This window comes from Notolepis coatsorum (genome assembly GCF_963971535.1).
Source record: "Notolepis coatsorum genome assembly, chromosome: 1".
Classification (NCBI taxonomy): domain Eukaryota; kingdom Metazoa; phylum Chordata; class Actinopteri; order Aulopiformes; family Paralepididae; genus Notolepis; species Notolepis coatsorum.
The window spans coordinates 70,557,791-70,579,277 of record NC_140165.1 but is presented as its reverse complement, the minus strand read 5'-3'; the positions used below and the strand labels follow the sequence as shown (position 1 = coordinate 70,579,277).

The 21,487-nt window shown below is 46.5% G+C and overlaps 1 protein-coding gene across 1 annotated transcript in view; it reads right to left on the bottom strand.

Annotated features, from left to right (window-relative positions):
• Positions 1-312: 312 nt before the first annotated feature.
• LOC311236995 (von Willebrand factor D and EGF domain-containing protein-like) overlaps positions 313-21,487 on the bottom strand; it is a gene marked incomplete at its 3' end in the record, with an annotated part of 171,117 nt that continues 149,942 nt past the window's right edge. Inside the window, 1 exon segment of the mRNA XM_084324804.1 lies at positions 313-428. Within this exon segment, the coding sequence (XP_084180930.1) occupies positions 313-428 (116 nt within the window).

The window sequence follows — 21,487 nt, the reverse complement described above, 5'->3', positions numbered from 1 at the left end:
GAGAGAGACAATTGTTTGTGTTTACCTGTCTCACCAGTTGTTTGTGTTTACCTGTCTCACAGTTGTTTGTGTTTACCTGTCTCACAGTTGTTTGTGTTTACCTGGTCTCACAGTTGTGTGTGTTTACCTGTTGTGTTTACCTGTCTCACAGTTGTTTGTGTTTACCTGTCTCACAGTTGTTTGTGTTTACTTGTTGTGTTTACCTGTCTCACAGTTGTTTGTGTTTACCTATCTCACAGTTGTTTGTGTTTACTTGTCTCACAGTTGTTTGTTTGTGTTTACCTGTCTCACAGTTGTTTGTGTTTACCTGTCTCACAGTTGTTTGTGTTTACCTGTCTCACAGTTGGCGCCGGTGTAGCCTGGCTTGCAGCGGCACGTGTTGGGAGCGGCGCACTCCATGTTCCTGCCGCACGCGTGTCTGCACACCGCTGGGAGCACAGGGAGGGGAGGGAAGGGTTAAACACACTCACGTATACCTCTCCACTTCCTCTAAACACACTCACCTCTACCTCTCTACTTCCTCTAAACACACTCACGTCTACCTCTCCACTTCCTCTAAACACACTCACCTCTACCTCTCCACTTCCTCTAAACACACTCACCTCTACCTCTTCACTTCTTCTAAACACACTCACCTCTACCTCTCCACTTCCTCTAAACACTCTCACGTCTACCTCTTCACTTCTTCTAAACACACTCACCTCTACCTCTCCACTTCCTCTAAACACACTCACCTCTACCTCTCCACTTCCTCTAAACACACTCACCTCTACCTCTCTACTTCCTCTAAATACACTCACGTCTACCTCTCCACTTCCTCTAAACACACTCACATCTACCTCTCCACTTCCTCTAAACACACTCACCTCTACCTCTCCACTTCCTCTAAACACTCTCACCTCTACCTCTCCACTTCCTCTAAACACACTCACGTCTACCTCTCCACTTCCTCTAAACACACTCACGTCTACCTCTCCACTTCCTCTAAACACACTCACATCTACCTCTCCACTTCCTCTAAACACACTCACCTCTACCTCTCCACTTCCTCTAAACACACTCACGTCTACCTCTCCACTTCCTCTAAACACACTCACCTCTACCTCTCCACTTCCTCTAAACACACTCACCTCTACCTCTCCACTTCCTCTAAACACACTCACGTCTACCTCTCCACTTCCTCTAAACACACTCACCTCTACCTCTCCACTTCCTCTAAACACACTCACCTCTACCTCTCCACTTCCTCTAAACACACTCACGTCTACCTCTCCACTTCCTCTAAACACACTCACCTCTACCTCTCCACTTCCTCTAACCACACTCACGTCTACCTCTCCACTTCCTCTAAACACACTCACCTCTACCTCTCCACTTCCTATAAACACACTCACCTCTACCTCTCCACTTCCTCTAAACACACTCACGTCTACCTCTCCACTTCCTCTAAACACACTCACATCTACCTCTCCACTTCCTCTAAACACACTCACCTCTACCTCTCCACTTCCTCTAAACACACTCACCTCTACCTCTTCACTTCCTCTAAACACACTCACATCTACCTCTTCACTTCCTCTAAACACACTCACCTCTACCTCTCCACTTCCTCTAAACACACTCACCTCTACCTCTCCACTTCCTCTAAACACACTCACCTCTACCGCTCCACTTCCTCTAAACACACTCACCTCTACCTCTCCACTTCCTCTAAACACACTCACGTCTACCTCTCCACTTCCTCTAAACACACTCACATTTACATTTACATTTAGTCATTTAGCTGACGCTTTTATCCAAAGCGACTTACAAGTTCTGTGCGACAAGACAGCAAGAAGGGTATAACTCTATCAGCTGAGTAACAATGTTCATCAAAGTGTTGCGTGTTACAGTGTAGGTTAGTTTATTAGGACAAGTGCATGACATTAAGGTTAGTCGGGGTTAGATTTTTTTTTTTTTTTTTCACTCACGTCTACCTCTCCACTTCCTCTAAACACACTCACCTCTACCTCTCCACTTCCTCTAAACACACTCACCTCTACCTCTCCACTTCCTCTAAACACACTCACCTCTACCTCTCCACTTCCTCTAAACACACTCACCTCTACCTCTCCACTTCCTCTAAACACACTCACCTCTACCTCTCCACTTCCTCTAAACACACTCACCTCTACCTCTCCACTTCCTCTAAACACACTCATGTCTACCTCTCCACTTCCTCTAAACACACTCACCTCTACCTCTCCACTTCCTCTAAACACACTCACCTCCACCTCTCCACTTCCTCTAAACAGACTCACGTCTACCTCTCCACTTCCTCTAAACACACTCACCTCTACCTCTCCACTTCCTCTAAACACACTCACGTCTACCTCTCCACTTCCTCTAAACACACTCACATCTACTTCTCCACTTCCTCTAAACACACTCACCTCTCCACTTCCTCTAAACACACTCACCTCTACCTCTCCACTTCCTCTAAACACACTCACCTCTACCTCTCCACTTCCTCTAAACACACTCACCTCTACCTCTCCACTTCCTCTAAACACACTCACGTCTACCTCTTCACTTCCTCTAAACACACTCACATCTACCTCTCCACTTCCTCTAAACACACTCACGTCTACCTCTCCACTTCCTCTAAACACACTCACATCTACCACTCCACTTCCTCTAAACACACTCACCTCTACCTCTCTACTTACTCTAAACACACTCACGTCTGCCTCTCCACTTCCTCTAAACACACTCACGTCTACCTCTCCACTTCCTCTAAACACACTCACGTCTACCTCTCCACTTCCTCTAAACACACTCACGTCTACCTCTCCACTTCCTCTAAACACACTCACCTCTACCTCTCCACTTCCTCTAAACACTCTCACGTCTACCTCTCCACTTCCTCTAAACACACTCACCTCTACCTCTCCACTTCCTCTAAACACACTCACCTCTACCTCTCCACTTCCTCTAAACACACTCACGTCTACCTCTCCACTTCCTCTAAACACTCTCACGTCTACCTCTCCACTTCCTCTAAACACACTCACCTCTACCTCTCCACTTCCTCTAAACACACTCACCTCTACCTCTCCACTTCCTCTAAACACACTCACGTCTACCTCTCCACTTCCTCTAAACACACTCACGTCTACCTCTCCACTTCCTCTAAACACACTCACGTCTACCTCTCCACTTCCTCTAAACACACTCACCTCTACCTCTCCACTTCCTCTAAACACACTCACCTCTACCTCTCCACTTCCTCTAAACACACTCACCTCTACCTCTCCACTTCCTCTAAACACACTCACCTCTACCTCTCCACTTCCTCTAAACACACTCACCTCTACCTCTCCCCTTCCTCTAAACACACTCACGTCTACCTCTCCACTTCCTCTAAACACACTCACCTCTACCTCTCCACTTCCTCTAAACACACTCACGTCTACCTCTCCACTTCCTCTAAACACACTCACCTCTACCTCTCCACTTCCTCTAAACACACTCACATCTACCTCTCCACTTCCTCTAAACACACTCACCTCTACCTCTCCACTCCCTCTAAACACACTCACCTCTACCTCTCCACTTCCTCTAAACACACTCACGTCTACCTCTCCACTTCCTCTAAACACACTCACCTCTACCTCTCCACTTCCTCTACACTCACATCTACCTCTCCACTTCCTCTACACTCACATCTACCTCTCCACTTCCTCTAAACACACTCACGTCTGCCTCTCCACTTCCTCTAAACACACTCACGTCTACCTCTCCACTTCCTCTAAACACTCTCACGTCTACCTCTCCACTTCCTCTAAACACACTCACCTCTACCTCTCCACTTCCTCTAAACACACTCACGTCTACCTCTTCACTTCCTCTAAACACACTCACATCTACCTCTCCACTTCCTCTAAACACACTCACGTCTACCTCTCCACTTCCTCTAAACACACTCACATCTACCACTCCACTTCCTCTAAACACACTCACCTCTACCTCTCTACTTACTCTAAACACACTCACGTCTGCCTCTCCACTTCCTCTAAACACACTCACGTCTACCTCTCCACTTCCTCTAAACACACTCACGTCTACCTCTCCACTTCCTCTAAACACACTCACGTCTACCTCTCCACTTCCTCTAAACACACTCACCTCTACCTCTCCACTTCCTCTAAACACTCTCACGTCTACCTCTCCACTTCCTCTAAACACACTCACCTCTACCTCTCCACTTCCTCTAAACACACTCACCTCTACCTCTCCACTTCCTCTAAACACACTCACGTCTACCTCTCCACTTCCTCTAAACACTCTCACGTCTACCTCTCCACTTCCTCTAAACACACTCACCTCTACCTCTCCACTTCCTCTAAACACACTCACCTCTACCTCTCCACTTCCTCTAAACACACTCACGTCTACCTCTCCACTTCCTCTAAACACACTCACGTCTACCTCTCCACTTCCTCTAAACACACTCACGTCTACCTCTCCACTTCCTCTAAACACACTCACCTCTACCTCTCCACTTCCTCTAAACACACTCACCTCTACCTCTCCACTTCCTCTAAACACACTCACCTCTACCTCTCCACTTCCTCTAAACACACTCACCTCTACCTCTCCACTTCCTCTAAACACACTCACCTCTACCTCTCCCCTTCCTCTAAACACACTCACGTCTACCTCTCCACTTCCTCTAAACACACTCACCTCTACCTCTCCACTTCCTCTAAACACACTCACGTCTACCTCTCCACTTCCTCTAAACACACTCACCTCTACCTCTCCACTTCCTCTAAACACACTCACATCTACCTCTCCACTTCCTCTAAACACACTCACCTCTACCTCTCCACTCCCTCTAAACACACTCACCTCTACCTCTCCACTTCCTCTAAACACACTCACGTCTACCTCTCCACTTCCTCTAAACACACTCACCTCTACCTCTCCACTTCCTCTACACTCACATCTACCTCTCCACTTCCTCTACACTCACATCTACCTCTCCACTTCCTCTAAACACACTCACGTCTGCCTCTCCACTTCCTCTAAACACACTCACCTCTACCTCTCCACTTCCTCTAAACACACTCACGTCTACCTCTCCACTTACTCTAAACACACTCATCTCTACCTCTCCACTTCCTCTAAACACACTCACGTCTACCTCTCCACTTACTCTAAACACACTCACCTCTACCTCTCCACTTCCTCTAAACACACTCACCTCTACCTCTCCACTTCCTCTAAACACACTCACGTCTACCTCTCCACTTACTCTAAACACACTCACCTCTACCTCTCCACTTCCTCTAAACACACTCATGTCTACCTCTCCACTTCCTCTAAACACTCTCACCTCTACCTCTCCACTTCCTCTAAATACACTCACGTCTACCTCTCCACTTCCTCTAAACACTCTCACCTCTACCTCTCCACTTCTTCTAAACACACTCACCTCTACCTCTCCACTTCTTCTAAACACACTCACCTCTACCTCTCCACTTCCTCTACACTCACATCTACCTCTCCACTTCCTCTAAACACACTCACGTCTGCCTCTCCACTTCCTCTAAACACTCTCACCTCTACCTCTCCACTTCTTCTAAACACACTCACCTCTACCTCTCCACTTCCTCTACACTCACATCTACCTCTCCACTTCCTCTAAACACTCTCACGTCTACCTCTCCACTTCCTCTAAACACACTCACGTCTGCCTCTCCACTTCCTCTAAACACACTCACCTCTACCTCTCCACTTCCTCTAAACACACTCACCTCTACCTCTCTACTTCCTCTAAACACACTCACCTCTACCTCTCCACTTCCTCTAAACACACTCACATCTACCTCTCCACTTCCTCTAAACACACTCACATCTACCTCTCCACTTCCTCTAAACACACTCACCTCTACCTCTCCACTTCCTCTAAACACACTCACCTCTACCTCTCCACTTCCTCTAAACACACTCACCTCTACCTCTCCACTTCCTCTACACTCACATCTACCTCTCCACTTCCTCTACACTCACATCTACCTCTCCACTTCCTCTAAACACACTCACGTCTGCCTCTCCGCTTCCTCTAAACACACTCACCTCTACCTCTCCACTTCCTCTAAACACACTCACGTCTACCTCTCCACTTACTCTAAACACACTCATCTCTACCTCTCCACTTCCTCTAAACACACTCACGTCTACCTCTCCACTTACTCTAAACAGTGACCTCTACCTCTCCACTTCCTCTAAACACACTCACCTCTACCTCTCCACTTCCTCTAAACACACTCACGTCTACCTCTCCACTTACTCTAAACACACTCACCTCTACCTCTCCACTTCCTCTAAACACACTCACGTCTACCTCTCCACTTCCTCTAAACACTCTCACCTCTACCTCTCCACTTCCTCTAAATACACTCACGTCTACCTCTCCACTTCCTCTAAACACTCTCACCTCTACCTCTCCAATTCTTCTAAACACACTCACCTCTACCTCTCCACTTCTTCTAAACACACTCACCTCTACCTCTCCACTTCCTCTACACTCACATCTACCTCTCCACTTCCTCTAAACACACTCACGTCTGCCTCTCCACTTCCTCTAAACACTCTCACCTCTACCTCTCCACTTCTTCTAAACACACTCACCTCTACCTCTCCACTTCCTCTACACTCACATCTACCTCTCCACTTCCTCTAAACACTCTCACGTCTACCTCTCCACTTCCTCTAAACACACTCACGTCTGCCTCTCCACTTCCTCTAAACACACTCACCTCTACCTCTCCACTTCCTCTAAACACACTCACCTCTACCTCTCTACTTCCTCTAAACACACTCACCTCTACCTCTCCACTTCCTCTAAACACACTCACATCTACCTCTCCACTTCCTCTAAACACACTCACATCTACCTCTCCACTTCCTCTAAACACACTCACCTCTACCTCTCCACTTCCTCTAAACACACTCACCTCTACCTCTCCACTTCCTCTAAACACACTCACGTCTGCCTCTCCACTTCCTCTAAACACACTCACGTCTACCTCTCCACTTCCTCTAAACACACTCACGTCTACCTCTCCACTTCCTCTAAACACACTCACGTCTACCTCTCCACTTCCTCTAAACACACTCACCTCTACCTCTCCACTTCCTCTAAACACTCTCACGTCTACCTCTCCACTTCCTCTAAACACACTCACCTCTACCTCTCCACTTCCTCTAAACACACTCACCTCTACCTCTCCCCTTCCTCTAAACACACTCACCTCTACCTCTCCACTTCCTCTAAACACACTCACGTCTAGCTCTCCACTTCCTCTAAACACACTCACGTCTAGCTCTCCACTTCCTCTAGACACACTCACCTCTACCTCTCCACTTCCTCTAAACACACTCACGTCTAGCTCTCCACTTCCTCTAAACACACTCATCTCTACCTCTCCACTTCCTCTAAACACACTCACGTCTACCTCTCCACTTACTCTAAACAGTGACCTCTACCTCTCCACTTCCTCTAAACACACTCACCTCTACCTCTCCACTTCCTCTAAACACACTCACGTCTACCTCTCCACTTACTCTAAACACACTCACCTCTACCTCTCCACTTCCTCTAAACACACTCACGTCTACCTCTCCACTTCCTCTAAACACTCTCACCTCTACCTCTCCACTTCCTCTAAATACACTCACGTCTACCTCTCCACTTCCTCTAAACACTCTCACCTCTACCTCTCCAATTCTTCTAAACACACTCACCTCTACCTCTCCACTTCTTCTAAACACACTCACCTCTACCTCTCCACTTCCTCTACACTCACATCTACCTCTCCACTTCCTCTAAACACACTCACGTCTGCCTCTCCACTTCCTCTAAACACTCTCACCTCTACCTCTCCACTTCTTCTAAACACACTCACCTCTACCTCTCCACTTCCTCTACACTCACATCTACCTCTCCACTTCCTCTAAACACTCTCACGTCTACCTCTCCACTTCCTCTAAACACACTCACGTCTGCCTCTCCACTTCCTCTAAACACACTCACCTCTACCTCTCCACTTCCTCTAAACACACTCACCTCTACCTCTCTACTTCCTCTAAACACACTCACCTCTACCTCTCCACTTCCTCTAAACACACTCACATCTACCTCTCCACTTCCTCTAAACACACTCACATCTACCTCTCCACTTCCTCTAAACACACTCACCTCTACCTCTCCACTTCCTCTAAACACACTCACCTCTACCTCTCCACTTCCTCTAAACACACTCACATCTACCTCTCCACTTCCTCTAAACACACTCACGTCTACCTCTCCACTTCCTCTAAACACACTCACATCTACTTCTCCACTTCCTCTAAACACACTCACATCTACCTCTCCACTTCCTCTAAACACACTCACCTCTACCTCTCCACTTCCTCTAAACACACTCACCTCTACCTCTCCACTTCCTCTAAACACACTCACCTCTACCTCTCCACTTCCTCTAAACACACTCACCTCTACCTCTCCCCTTCCTCTAAACACACTCACCTCTACCTCTCCACTTCCTCTAAACACACTCACGTCTAGCTCTCCACTTCCTCTAAACACACTCACGTCTACCTCTCCACTTCCTCTAAACACACTCACCTCTACCTCTCCACTTCCTCTAAACACACTCACCTCTACCTCTCCACTTCCTCTAAACAGACTCACGTCTACCTCTCCACTTCCTCTAAACACACTCACATCTACTTCTCCCCTTCCTCTAAACACACTCACCTCTCCACTTCCTCTAAACACACTCACCTCTACCTCTCCACTTCCTCTAAACACACTCACCTCTACCTCTCCACTTCCTCTAAACACACTCACCTCTACCTCTCCACTTCCTCTAAACACACTCACGTCTACCTCTTCACTTCCTCTAAACACACTCACATCTACCTCTCCACTTCCTCTAAACACACTCACCTCTACCTCTCCACTTCCTCTAAACACACTCACTTCTACCTCTCCACTTCCTCTAAACACACTCATCTCTACCTCTCCACTTCCTCTAAACACACTCACGTCTACCTCTCCACTTCCTCTAAACACACTCACCTCTACCTCTCCACTTCCTCTAAACACACTCACCTCTACCTCTCCACTTCCTCTAAACACACTCACATCTACCTCTCCACTTCCTCTAAACACACTCACCTCTACCTCTCCACTCCCTCTAAACACACTCACCTCTACCTCTCCACTTCCTCTAAACACACTCACGTCTACCTCTCTACTTCCTCTAAACACACTCACTTCTACCTCTCCACTTCCTCTAAACACACTCACCTCTACCTCTCCACTTCCTCTAAACACACTCACCTCTACCTCTCCACTTCCTCTAAACACACTCACCTCTACCTCTCCACTTCCTCTAACCACACTCACATCTACCTCTTCACTTCCTCTAAACACACTCACGTCTACCTCTCCACTTCCTCTAAACACACTCACCTCTACCTCTCTACTTCCTCTAAACACACTCACCTCTACCTCTCCACTTCCTCTAAACACTCTCACGTCTACCTCTCCACTTCCTCTAAACACACTCACCTCTACCTCTCTACTTCCTCTAAACACACTCACCTCTACCTCTCCACTTCCTCTAAACACTCTCACGTCTACCTCTCCACTTCTTCCTCCCAGCTAAACACACTCACGTCTACCTCTTCACTTCCTCTAAACACACTCACGTCTACCTCTCCACTTCCTCTAAACACACTCACCTCTACCTCTCCACTTCCTCTAAACCAGTGTTTCTCAAAGTGGGGGGCGCAGAGGCATGACAGGGGGGGCCTTGAGATTTTTATTTTTTTATTTTTACAGAAAATTATCACTAAAGTGCTATCTGTTGCAGCTGCACTGTTCTCCATGAAAATACCATATTTGGATAAGTTTGACCATTTCTCAAAATCTGAAAATCATTATTTAATAAAACACAGAAAAGGATCACCAAGTTACTCTTGATAAAAAGAAAATTTACAGACAACATTGAGACAAAGCTTCCTGACACATCTCCATCCAAACTCTTGGAAGAACTCATTGAAATCTCATCTGATACCACCTGGAGAGCTAGTTTCCTGGAGAGCTAGTACCAAGTATCTCATGATGCAGCAGTTAAGGTGTTGATACCATTCAGCACCACATATCTGTGTGAAGCTGGCTTTTCATCCATGACAGCTCTGAAAACAAAATATAGGGCCAAGTTGAGCCTTGAGGATGACATGCGTGTTGCCTTGTCAAAGACTGACAGCAATAAAGACTGTTTGCTTATTTCCTATGTTTGCTTTGTAAATTCCCAGTCACTGAGTGAAGATCTGCTGTTTTGCAAATATGTCAAAAACAGAGCGACAGCTGATGAGCTCTTCAAAATTATTGACAGTTACCTGACAGAACATGGACTGAAATGGGAGAACTGTGTGGGCTTTTGCTCTGACGGTGCGCAGGCCATGGCAGGGAAAAGGAGGGGGCTACAGGCGCTCATCAAGGGGGTTTCGCCAAACGCGCAATGGACGCACTGTAAATTCACAGAGAGGCGCCAGCGTCAAGACAGCTTAGCCCTGAGCTGAATGAGGTTTTGACAGAAGTTATAAACGTGGTAAATTTCATCAAAACCCGAGCCCTGAAAGCGCGCCTGTTCTCTGCGCTGTGTGAGGAGATGGGAGCTGACCATTCTGCAGTGCTGTTTCACAGCGAGGCAAGGTGGCTCTCGCGAGGGAAGGTGTTGTCAATTTGAAAGGTCACGATATTGGTGTTATTTCAATCAATTTAAACATGGCCGATTTCATGACTATTTTGTTGGGGCGAGGGGGGGGGGGGGGGGGGGCCCAAGATATTTTGGTCCGCCAAAGGGGGGCCTGACAGAAAAAGTTTGAGAAGCACTGCTCTAAACACACTCACGTCTACCTCTCCACTTCCTCTAAACACACTCACGTCTACCTCTCCACTTCCTCTAAACACACTCACCTCTACCTCTCCACTTCCTCTAAACACTCTCACGTCTACCTCTCCACTTCCTCTAAACACACTCACCTCTACCTCTCCACTTCCTCTAAACACACTCACCTCTACCTCTCTACTTCCTCTAAACACACTCACGTCTACCTCTCCACTTCCTCCTCCCAGCTAAACACACTCACGTCTACCTCTCCACTTCCTCTAAACACACTCACGTCTAACTCTCCACTTCCTCTAAACACACTCACGTCTACCTCTCCACTTCCTCCTCCCAGCTAAACACACTCACATCTACCTCTCCACTTCCTCCTCCCAGCTAAACACACTCACATCTACCTCTCCACTTCCTCCCAGCTCTCAGGCCTGTGGTCTGTGTGGAAACACGTTATTCTGGCACAAGACTCTCGGGTCGCCTCTTAAATCGGCAAGTTATTAAACCCTTTGGTTGCCGAAAACGGAGATCTACGTTTCTGTGGCCCAGCGCTTGAGTGCCGGAGAAACGTAGATCTACGTTTCTGTTTCTGTTTTCCTTTTATTCGCTATTGCCATTCATAATTCATCTGGGCAGTCTGTGCAGGCAAATACAGCCGCCTAACGCCTCGCGGCAGCTATTGCACTCCGCTTGAAACGATGTTGTTTGTTTTCTGGGCCGAGCTGAGCCGTGCAGGCGGGGCCAAAATTCTCCGGCAAGACGAGCGCTTACATTGATGCATCAACTAGCCTGCCCCCCCCCCCCCCCCCCCTCCTTCATATGCAATGCCAGATAACGTGGGACGGAGTACCACGACCAGTACTTGGAATGGCGATCAGATAATTGAATTATTTGTTTTGCATTACATCAGAGACAAGGTAAGGACACTATATATCCAATCTTGCGTTGATCTGATATTTTTTCCCCCACGCCCCGCTCCAAGCCCCATTTCATGCGTGCACGAGGAGACATAATACCAATAATCTAGCGTTGATTTCAGGATGATTAGATAATCAGGCGAAAAATGGCAACGTGATAGGGCTGTCCCTGACTAAGGATTTGGATGGTCGACTAGAATTGGCCATTTGCTGTTAGTCGACTATTGGTAAAAAAAAAGAAAAAAAAAAAAAGTATAATTTTTTTTTTTTTTTTTATCATTCCATTTGGGCTGTGGAGGGTGCTTAATGTCTGAAAGAGTCGACTGAAGGCTTCTTGTCCTCTGCAAAAGCATGCAATTGGTCCACTGATGGATACACCTTGATATTTGTCTAGTCAGGGGTTCCCAAACTTTTCAGGCCGGGACCCAGAAAATAAGGCGTCAGAGAGCCGTGGCCCAATGCACATCGTCAGGCTTTTTTTAATTTTTATTTTTTTTGCCAGGTGACCGATTTTTTAAGCCAAATATCACTTCAATTCTATTAAGTTAGTTCAAGTTAGTTATTCATTTATATGTGCTATTTATGAGAGGGCTAACTTGTTGCAAAATAATAATGATAATAATAATAGCCTCATTAACACTTTAACTGCCGAAAACGCCGGAACTCGTCATTCCCCGCCATGCTCAAGTTGCCGAGGACGCCGGAACTCGTCTTTGATATCAATATTTCAAATATCTGTGATCGAAATCATATTTCCCCTCCGCAGCCTTGACACACAGTGCTGATCTCCTCTCAACCCTCTAGCGGTTCAAAAGCGCCATCTGGTGGCCGATCGGCAGATCGAAACCGGATATCAACCTTTGAACCGGCAGGACTCACTCCATATGTGGTCCGGGCACTCGCTAATGTTAGAGAGACTCCGTCTTCACACAGTGAACATCGATCGGTGGAAATAACTCGAAAAACAACATGATTTGGACGTATATACTATTATACAACCTGGAAATGGATCGGGTATTTCGACATCCCATAATGGAAAACTGTCTACTCCACGCTGATCGCCCAACGGCCCGAGGAGACTGGGGTGAGTTTTAGCGTGTAGTATTACCGTGTTCGATATAAACTGCTATGATGAACATATGACCCACATTAGATGAATGGTATAACGTTGCCCACAGAATTATAAATGCCCCCTCGCCCATCCGGTCAACATCAGATGACGTGTAGTAACTCCTAGAAGTACATTCAGTTGAAATGTTTTATCTCGCACAGATTCCTACCAAACTGTATTTGATCATCAATATAATGCATTTGGGGCTATAAATCACGTTCTGGAGAAAGCTGCAGAAAGAGATGAAAACATACTTATACTTTAGACCATATTTTAGTATGAATATGTGAATGAAAAAGTTTAACGTTGCTACACCATGAACAATATATATAGGACATTGAATGGGCCCTAATAATGGCAATCTAGCTGTTAGGGTTTGAAACCGACCTCAAACGCACGGGACAGACAGGTAGTTCAGAGTTAGCCAAATACTAGGGCGTATTTATTTTCAGAGTCAAAAAGGAGCAAGCAACAATCTTGAAACAAAGGGAGACTGCCTTCAGCAGAGTTATCTGCGGCTCTGCAGATCCTCTTGGTGTTCGAGGTGGGGAAACGGTATTGACGCTGAAGCGGCTCTGCAGATACTCCCAGCTTCAACTCGAGGTGGAAAAGAGAGAGAGAGAGAGAGGTAAATAACAGTCCACATCACACAGAGGCAGTGCGGTTTCCTCCTCCCTTGCTGAGTCCAGAACAAACAAAACGATATCTTCAGTGTTCACCACAACACACAATTTAGCTGAGGGTCAGTGCAAAACAAAAACGATAAACTTCTGTGTCTCTTCTAAACACACACCCCAGCTGAGTCCAGTGCAAGCAAATGATAATCTTCAGTGTCTCCTTTAACACACAACTTAGCTGAGTCAAGTGTAAGCAAAAATAGAACTCTTCAGTGTTCTTCAAAACACACAAAACAGAATCGTCCAAAAAAGGGTTTGGTTCAAACTCACCAAAGCGCAAGAGTCAAGCGGGTAAACGAGGTGCAGCTCAAAACGGGGGACAAGGTCTTCACCAGCGGCAATCCACAGATGTCCTGGAGGCGTCTACCTTAATGATAAGCAAGCAGTGCAAAAATGCGGAAGCATTCGTCACCGCACGCCACTACGGTAAAGCGCCTTTCTTTTCAGGCCCGCTTTGGGAGCTGTCGCGCGGAAATAGGCTGTCTATTGCCATTCTCTTTGACAAACTCTAACCTTAACCAGCTCCTTAACAGCGCCTAAACTTAACCGTTCTAACCTTAACCAACTCCGAAACAATGCCTAACCTTAACCTTAACCTTAACCATGCCTAACCTTAACCATAGAAAGAATATTGCCATTCTCTTTGACAAACTCTAACCTTAACCAGCTCCTTAACAGCGCCTAAACTTAACCGTTCTAACCTTAACCAACTCCGAAACAATGCCTAACCTTAACCTTAACCTTAACCATGCCTAACCTTAACCGGCGAAAGAATACACGTTAAAAAAAAAATCACGTTAAAAAAAATATATTTTATGGGATTCGAACTCGCCAGCAAACGAGCTGTAGGATCCACAGCCATGCAGTGTTGCCAATTGAGCTATTTCTCGATACTGAATAAGGGGCGGTGACTTATATATATTGAGCTCCGCTCGTGTCGAACCAAGGCGGGATCTCATGCGCATGCGCGGGCACCTCGCGCGAGCACGCCGGCGCACGCACGCACCTGAGCGCTGGGCGGCGGAAAATGAAAGGCGCATTACCGCACGCCACTACGGTAGAATGCTTCCGCATTCTTGCACTGCTTGCTTATCATTAAGGAACAGGCGTCCTGGAGGGAGAGTAGACGAGGCACAGCAACGGGGAACAACAGGCAGAAACAGAAGTATTCAAAACGACCCGACATCGATTGAAGGGAAGACCCAGTATAAAAAGCCTCTGGGGCGCTAATCAAAATCTATGACAGGTGCGCGCTGGAATTGATACTTGCTCCAAAAGCGTGTGGCGGGGAATGCACCAATCAACACAGCACCTTAAAGGAGCGGAGCGTGTGGCGGGGAATGCATCAATCAACACAGTACCTTAAAGGAGCGGAGCGTGTGGCGGGGAATGAACCAATCCTCACACTAGCAATAGAATTTAAAAAGTTATAGCCCTGCAAAGAAGGGGAACTTCTCCATGTTAAATAGAGCTGGCAAGGGATGGTATATCATGAATTTAACCATGGCAATCAAAGTGTTAAAATACTATTGTTGCTTCAGTTGTTTTCAGCGTTTTATGTGCATAATCTGTTATTTAGTTTGAAATCTGCCTAAAATATATACCTAGGTAAATGGAATATTGCTCCACTTCTACAAGGTCCATTTGCATCTATGGATTCACAGTGTCAGAAATATTGTGTCTGTTACTAGGCTTGCTTAAATTGTGATGAAACAAAGGAGAATATGAATTATGATTTTTCTTTGCATCTTTGACAGTGAATAACACTATGCTAATAATGACCAAACATTAAAAACCGTTCAGTACCTTCTTGAGATCATGTGTACAAAAAATCTAAGGAAATGAATAAAGGGAAGATGATTAAACAGAAGGTTCTGTAGATACAGTACTGAATTCTCCCATCCGGACCAATGCAATTTGAAATATTATTATAGAATCTAGAATAGGAGGCTTATAAATGACCTTATTATAGCCAATTCGCACATTTATATATATATAAAAAAATAATTTGTCCACTTTTTCTCCTTATTTTTCTATTTTTCTCCCATCCCAATTTCGCCTATGTTAATTCTCCCTTCAATTCTCCCCTCCCCTGTCTCGAACATTACTAGACTATGCCTCCCACTGGTCAGCTGCAGTGAGGACCAAGCCTTGCATCACGTGTCCCCTCCGGTACACGAGGAGGCAGCTGTCGCATCTTTTCACCTGTACAGATCTCTCAGTGGTGAGGAGTAACGCGTGGGAGGCTCACGCTGCCCCTGTTTCTTCTTGATTCTGCTGTACAGGCGCACCAACCGACCTGTAGGAATCGCTGTCCACAACGTCCAATCCCCACCTACCAGCTTTCCCACCCCTAACACTGCCAATTGTGTTAGTATGAACGACCAGCCAAGCTGGTAGCAACGGTGAGAGCTGGGCTCGAACCCAGCATCTCCTGCGTTAGTGGCGAGCGCCTTGCCCACTGCGCCACTTAGCCGCTCCTATATATACATATATTATCTTTCAAATGCCCGAGTTCAATTTGGATTTAGTATCACCAGGCGTGCATGAGAACAGATAATGAAATCGACTGTAATGTACAGTACCTTTTTTTATTTTTATAAGGGTGGCACCATTTTTAAACTATTTTCAAATCTAATTGTTGCTGAATGCTAACAATAGGGAAGAGAAACTAACTGCTTTTTTCAAATTTGTCAAAAACTTTACCTTTTGTGGTAGAATTATCCCGAATAATAACAGTTATTGAAATAATTCATAGAGAACTCTGAACCTTGAACCCCATAGAACTTTAAGGAAAGTGTAGTTTTCCAAAATTCCAATGCAGAACCAGACCTATGGATCTCCGTTACAAAATGGCCGCAAAAAACTACAATTCCCATGTGAGAGAAAATGGTGGTTTTTCAATGTATGTGATGTATAGATTGGGGGGACCACAGCTAAAATGGTAGATCGAAATGTGCATGGAAGCAGGAGACGGTGATATTGACGGTGGTGGAACCAGTGATTTCACAGGCACAGGCCGCGTCAGCGAGGGTTTTGTTATGAATTCCTTAGAAGAACATCTGAGATTAGAGTGTACTGTCTCCCAGGGCAGGAGGGAGAGAGGTCCATCTTAATGAAACGTGAGTTTATTAGTGTTAAAGGTTATGCAGTTGTCATGACAACACGTCGCATGACAACCAGAAGGCGGGGCCGTCGTTGCGACGACGAACATCTATGAGTCGAACGGTGTTTCCGGGTGTAAGGCAGACGATAATCTGACCGAGAGCGAGTAGGACTGAGATCACACAGAGGACTCTCTCTCTCCTCTTATCACGAGAGAGGGTGGGGGGGGGGGGGAGGAGGAAGAATGCCACGACATCATTAGCTTCGGCTAACACAAGGAGGGTTCAGGCTAACGACTAGGCCTGACCACTATTGGACTGAATAACAAAAGGACAATCTGAACACACCGAGAGATCATTAGAATAGACTCTTCAAGGACGATACAATTTGATAACATCTGATAACATCTGATTATGAGGTTCTGTTTATAGCAATAAAACAACGCTTCTCCTCATAAGGTATCTCACAGTGTCGAAGTGTCGAATTCTTACGGAGGTGGAGGATTAGGATGGTTTATGGATTGCACTAACGGGGCAGATAAGGATCTTATCTACCAGTATCGGAGACGTCAGGACCATTAAAAGTACACAACGCAGAGGAATTGGATGGAGGGCCAAACAGACGAAGACGTGATACTGGCCAGTTTGATCAGAATCTTACAGTTGGTGCCGTGACCCGGATTTGCAAGAGATTAAAACAACGGGAACAGTTGGTTGTTGATGACAGCCGGATTTGCAAGAGATAAGAACAACGGATAAAGACTTTTTCAATAATGGGGCGACAGTGGACAACAGTCATCAATGTGTGGGAGAATCATGATCGAAGCAAGGCCGGCCAGCCCTGGGAGAGAGCGGCGAGTCGAGCGGTCAGGAGGCAAACCAGCGCTGTAGGGGAAACAGCGCTCCGATCAAAAATGTGAGTTCACTGTGCACACGGTTGTTTTGATCTTTTAAGCCAAATAAAAACGAACAGATAGTGAATCCGTAAACGTAAACATTTCTAGTTCGACAGAGAGAATGCCAGCTGTAATAATATGAGCAGAGAGCCATGGTGAAAATCGAGGGTGTTATCTACAGAGAATGAAAAGCAAACGAGGCAGGCTGCACAGTTTTGGTTTAAGGAGGGTAAATGCGAGATGAGGAAAGGGGGGGGGGGGGGCGCTTGAATCAGATCGAAAAAAATTTGATGGCGGGACTGTTTTCATAACAGAAGGAAAGTCGAAAGGAGATTGTACCAGTGTGTATTATGTCCGATCAGGCAAGAGTATTAGTCTGAGAAAGCGTCCCCTGATAATGGATAGGAAAGAGAGGAAAAACAGCGGTGTTTTCAGGCCTTGGAAGGAAGGGCAGCGGCCGTTCGTTGAGAGAGTAGCCATTTGCACCGAATCAAAATGGCCGCAGAGCCACGAGGGGTTTAGAATCAGGAAGTGACACGTCACCTACAATCCTCTAGACTGAGTTTTGGCCGCCATCTAGGGGGGCAGTGGGATAATACAAGCAAATGGAGGAGGAGTAGGTTGCCACCTAGTGGCGGAGGGGGGGGGGGGGTAGTGCTGGGGAGTTTCCATTACCCATAGGGGAATATTTAGAGTTTAATTCAATTAAGGAGTTTAATTGCGGAGGGGGGGGGGTAGTGCTGGGGAGTTTCCATTACCCATAGGGGAATATTTAGAGTTTAAGTTAATTAAGGAGTTTAATTTTTTTTTTTATTACCAACTGTTTGTGTGTATACACGGTGGTGTATGTGAGAACTTTGTAAAGGAACTCAAAGTGTGGTATAGAGCGACGGGACAGCTCCAGGGCGACGGTAGACAGCCCCGTAGGGTATAGAGCGACGGTGACAGCTCCAGGGCGACGTAGACAGCCCCGTAGGGTATAGAGCGACGGTGACAGCTCCAGGGCGACGGTAGACAGCCCCGTAGGGTATAGAGCGACGGTGACAGCTCCAGGGCGACGGTAGACAGCCCCGTAGGGTATAGAGCGACGGTGACAGCTCCAGGGCGACGGTAGACAGCCCCGTAGGGTATAGAGAGACGGTGACAGCTCCAGGGCGACGGTAGACAGCCCCGTAGGGTATAGAGCGACGGACAGCTCTGTTGTATGTTAGATGATAGTACGAGTACGTATGTGAGTTAGGAGCAGGGAACAAACCTGCTCTGTTGTATGTTAGAGCGATGCTCGGTTGTATGTTATTATCATAATAATAAGATCGATATACAGGTTAATTAAATAAGTTTAATTATGAAATAAGAGGGAGTTCGATCTCCAGTGGGGCCTTCTCACACCTAATAAATAGGCAGAGTCTTGAGGGGACACGTCACCAGAAAGAACTGGCGCGCGCTGGGGGTCACCCGTGGGACAAACGTAGAGCGCCGAGTGGGTATCGTTTAGCTGCTGGTGTCACGCCGGAAGACAACAAAACAGGGAACAGCCCTGTAGGATTAGATATGGGTGTTGAGAAGGTGGGGGACTAATAGAGAACAAATAGCGCCATGGGCTGTAGGACACTCACACCGTCCAACAGTCTGAAAGGGCGTGGCCATGGCAGGGGCTTGCAGAGGGGAAAAATATATAGAGAACGAGCTGCAGGCCCAAAGCCACGGTAGACTAATAGAAAACACAGGGTCGAGTGTACAGAAAAACTGCCGGCGTGGTGTTTCTGCTTTCAGAGTCTGGAGAGGGCCGACGGCGGTGGAGATGAGCCTCAACCAAGATGACCGACAGGGCGGAGATGACCGACGGGGCGGAGACGGCCGACGAGGCGGAGTCCAGCGGTCGCAGGCGGTGTTGCCCAGGGGAGAACGAGGCGGACATCGGAGGGGCCTTCCCGGCGGAGACGCTGTTTAGAGAGCGTTTTGAAACAACAGAGCACGGGCGGTGAATCATGGACAAGCAGGGACTTCCTTTCAGAGTCAATCAGGAGATCGAGAGACGAGACAACAGCGAGAAGTCCTGTGTTCATTGATTAGGAGTATGAGATATAAATGGAGGATTCATATATAAGATATATGTATAGAAGGATATATATATATATAGAAGGTAGATAAGAGGGAGAACAGTAGAACAACAGGATATAATTATTGGGAGCAGACAGGGGGGCTCCAATGGTTATGAGTCGTTGGATGTTGTTGGTTTTGGTGGTCGGTTTCGGTTCCCTTTGTGCACGAAGGGGGGCGCAAACAGACATCAGGCAGCAGGATCACTGGGTTGACCGTGGGCCGTCTTCGTTTCTTGTGCACGAGAGACGAGGTTGGTTTGCTTCAACCACAGGCTATTTTTGGCATAATTAATAAAAAAAACAAATAATGATTTATGATTCTGAAGGGGTGATAAGAATCAAGGGGGGATTGAGAGAAAATGGTGGTTTTTCAATGTATGTGATGTATAGATTGGGGGGACCACAGCTAAAATGGTAGATCGAAATGTGCATGGAAGCAGGAGACAGTGATATTGACGGTGGTGGAACCAGTGATTTCACAGGCACAGGCCGCGTCAGCGAGGGTTTTGTTATGAATTCCTTAGAAGAACATCTGAGATTAGAGTGTACTGTCTCCCAGGGCAGGAGGGAGAGAGGTTCATCTTAATGAAACGTGAGTTTATTAGTGTCGTCAGAGACGTCAGGACCATTAAAAGTACACAACGCAGAGGAATTGGATGGAGGGCCAAACAGACGAAGACGTGATACTGGCCAGTTTGATCAGAATCTTACACATGGTTCAATGTTTTACAAAATGGTCGCCTCTCCCGGATTATACAGACATTCCAAAGAAGGAAATCTATCTATATAGCACTTTAACTAGGGTTGCCACCTTTGACTAATAGAAATAAGGGACACCTGTAATTTTTTGGCCGGTTTTGGGGTGTTTTTTGGGCGAAAATGGCCGGATTTTGTCACTATTTATTTTTTTTACTTTATTTCGGTTTTAGGGTTAGGGTTAGGGTTATGTTATTAAATTATTTTGGGGAGCCAGCCACCCAAACTCCTGAAATGCATAGAAATCTTTTTGTTTCTTCTTCAGGTTGGTGAAGACAGAGTTGTGAATTCCATAATTAACATTTGTGTTGTCTGCACTAAATGCTGTCACTTGATTTAATGATAAGCCACATTTCTCAAGGGATTGTTCTAGGAGAGCTACAATCCCGGCAGCTGACTCATCTGGATTCTCAATGAAATCTAGCATATTGTTGGTGACCCCACACTCTGGAGTGAAGTATTGGACAGCAAGGGGAAACATCTTCCTGTTCCCTTTATTTGATGCATCCGTCTGTATGGAGAATGGGAGGGGTTTGTCAGATGTTAAGGCCTTGAGAACATCACCCACTGGCTTTGGAGCAAGGACGTCTTTGACCAGAGCCTCTGCCTTTGTTCTTCCTAAAGTCATTTTCTTTACTATTTTGAAATCATGTAGAACCTTTTGATTGAGCTTGTGTGCACAGTCAGCACTGTTGTAGCTGAGGTTGTGTTTAACCGTGTGGTATACCTGTGTCACCTCAGCTGTCCACTTTTTCTCCTATTTTTTTCAAATTTTCTCCCATCCCAATTTAGCCGTGCCAATTATCCCCTCCCCTGTCTTGAATTTTGCTCGCATATGCCCCACTGGTCGGTTGTAGGGAGGATAGAAGCCTTGCATCACATGTCCCCTCCGATACATGTGGAGGTAGCCTGTCACATCTTTTCACCTGCCAGCACAGACTCTCATTTGGTGAGGTGTAA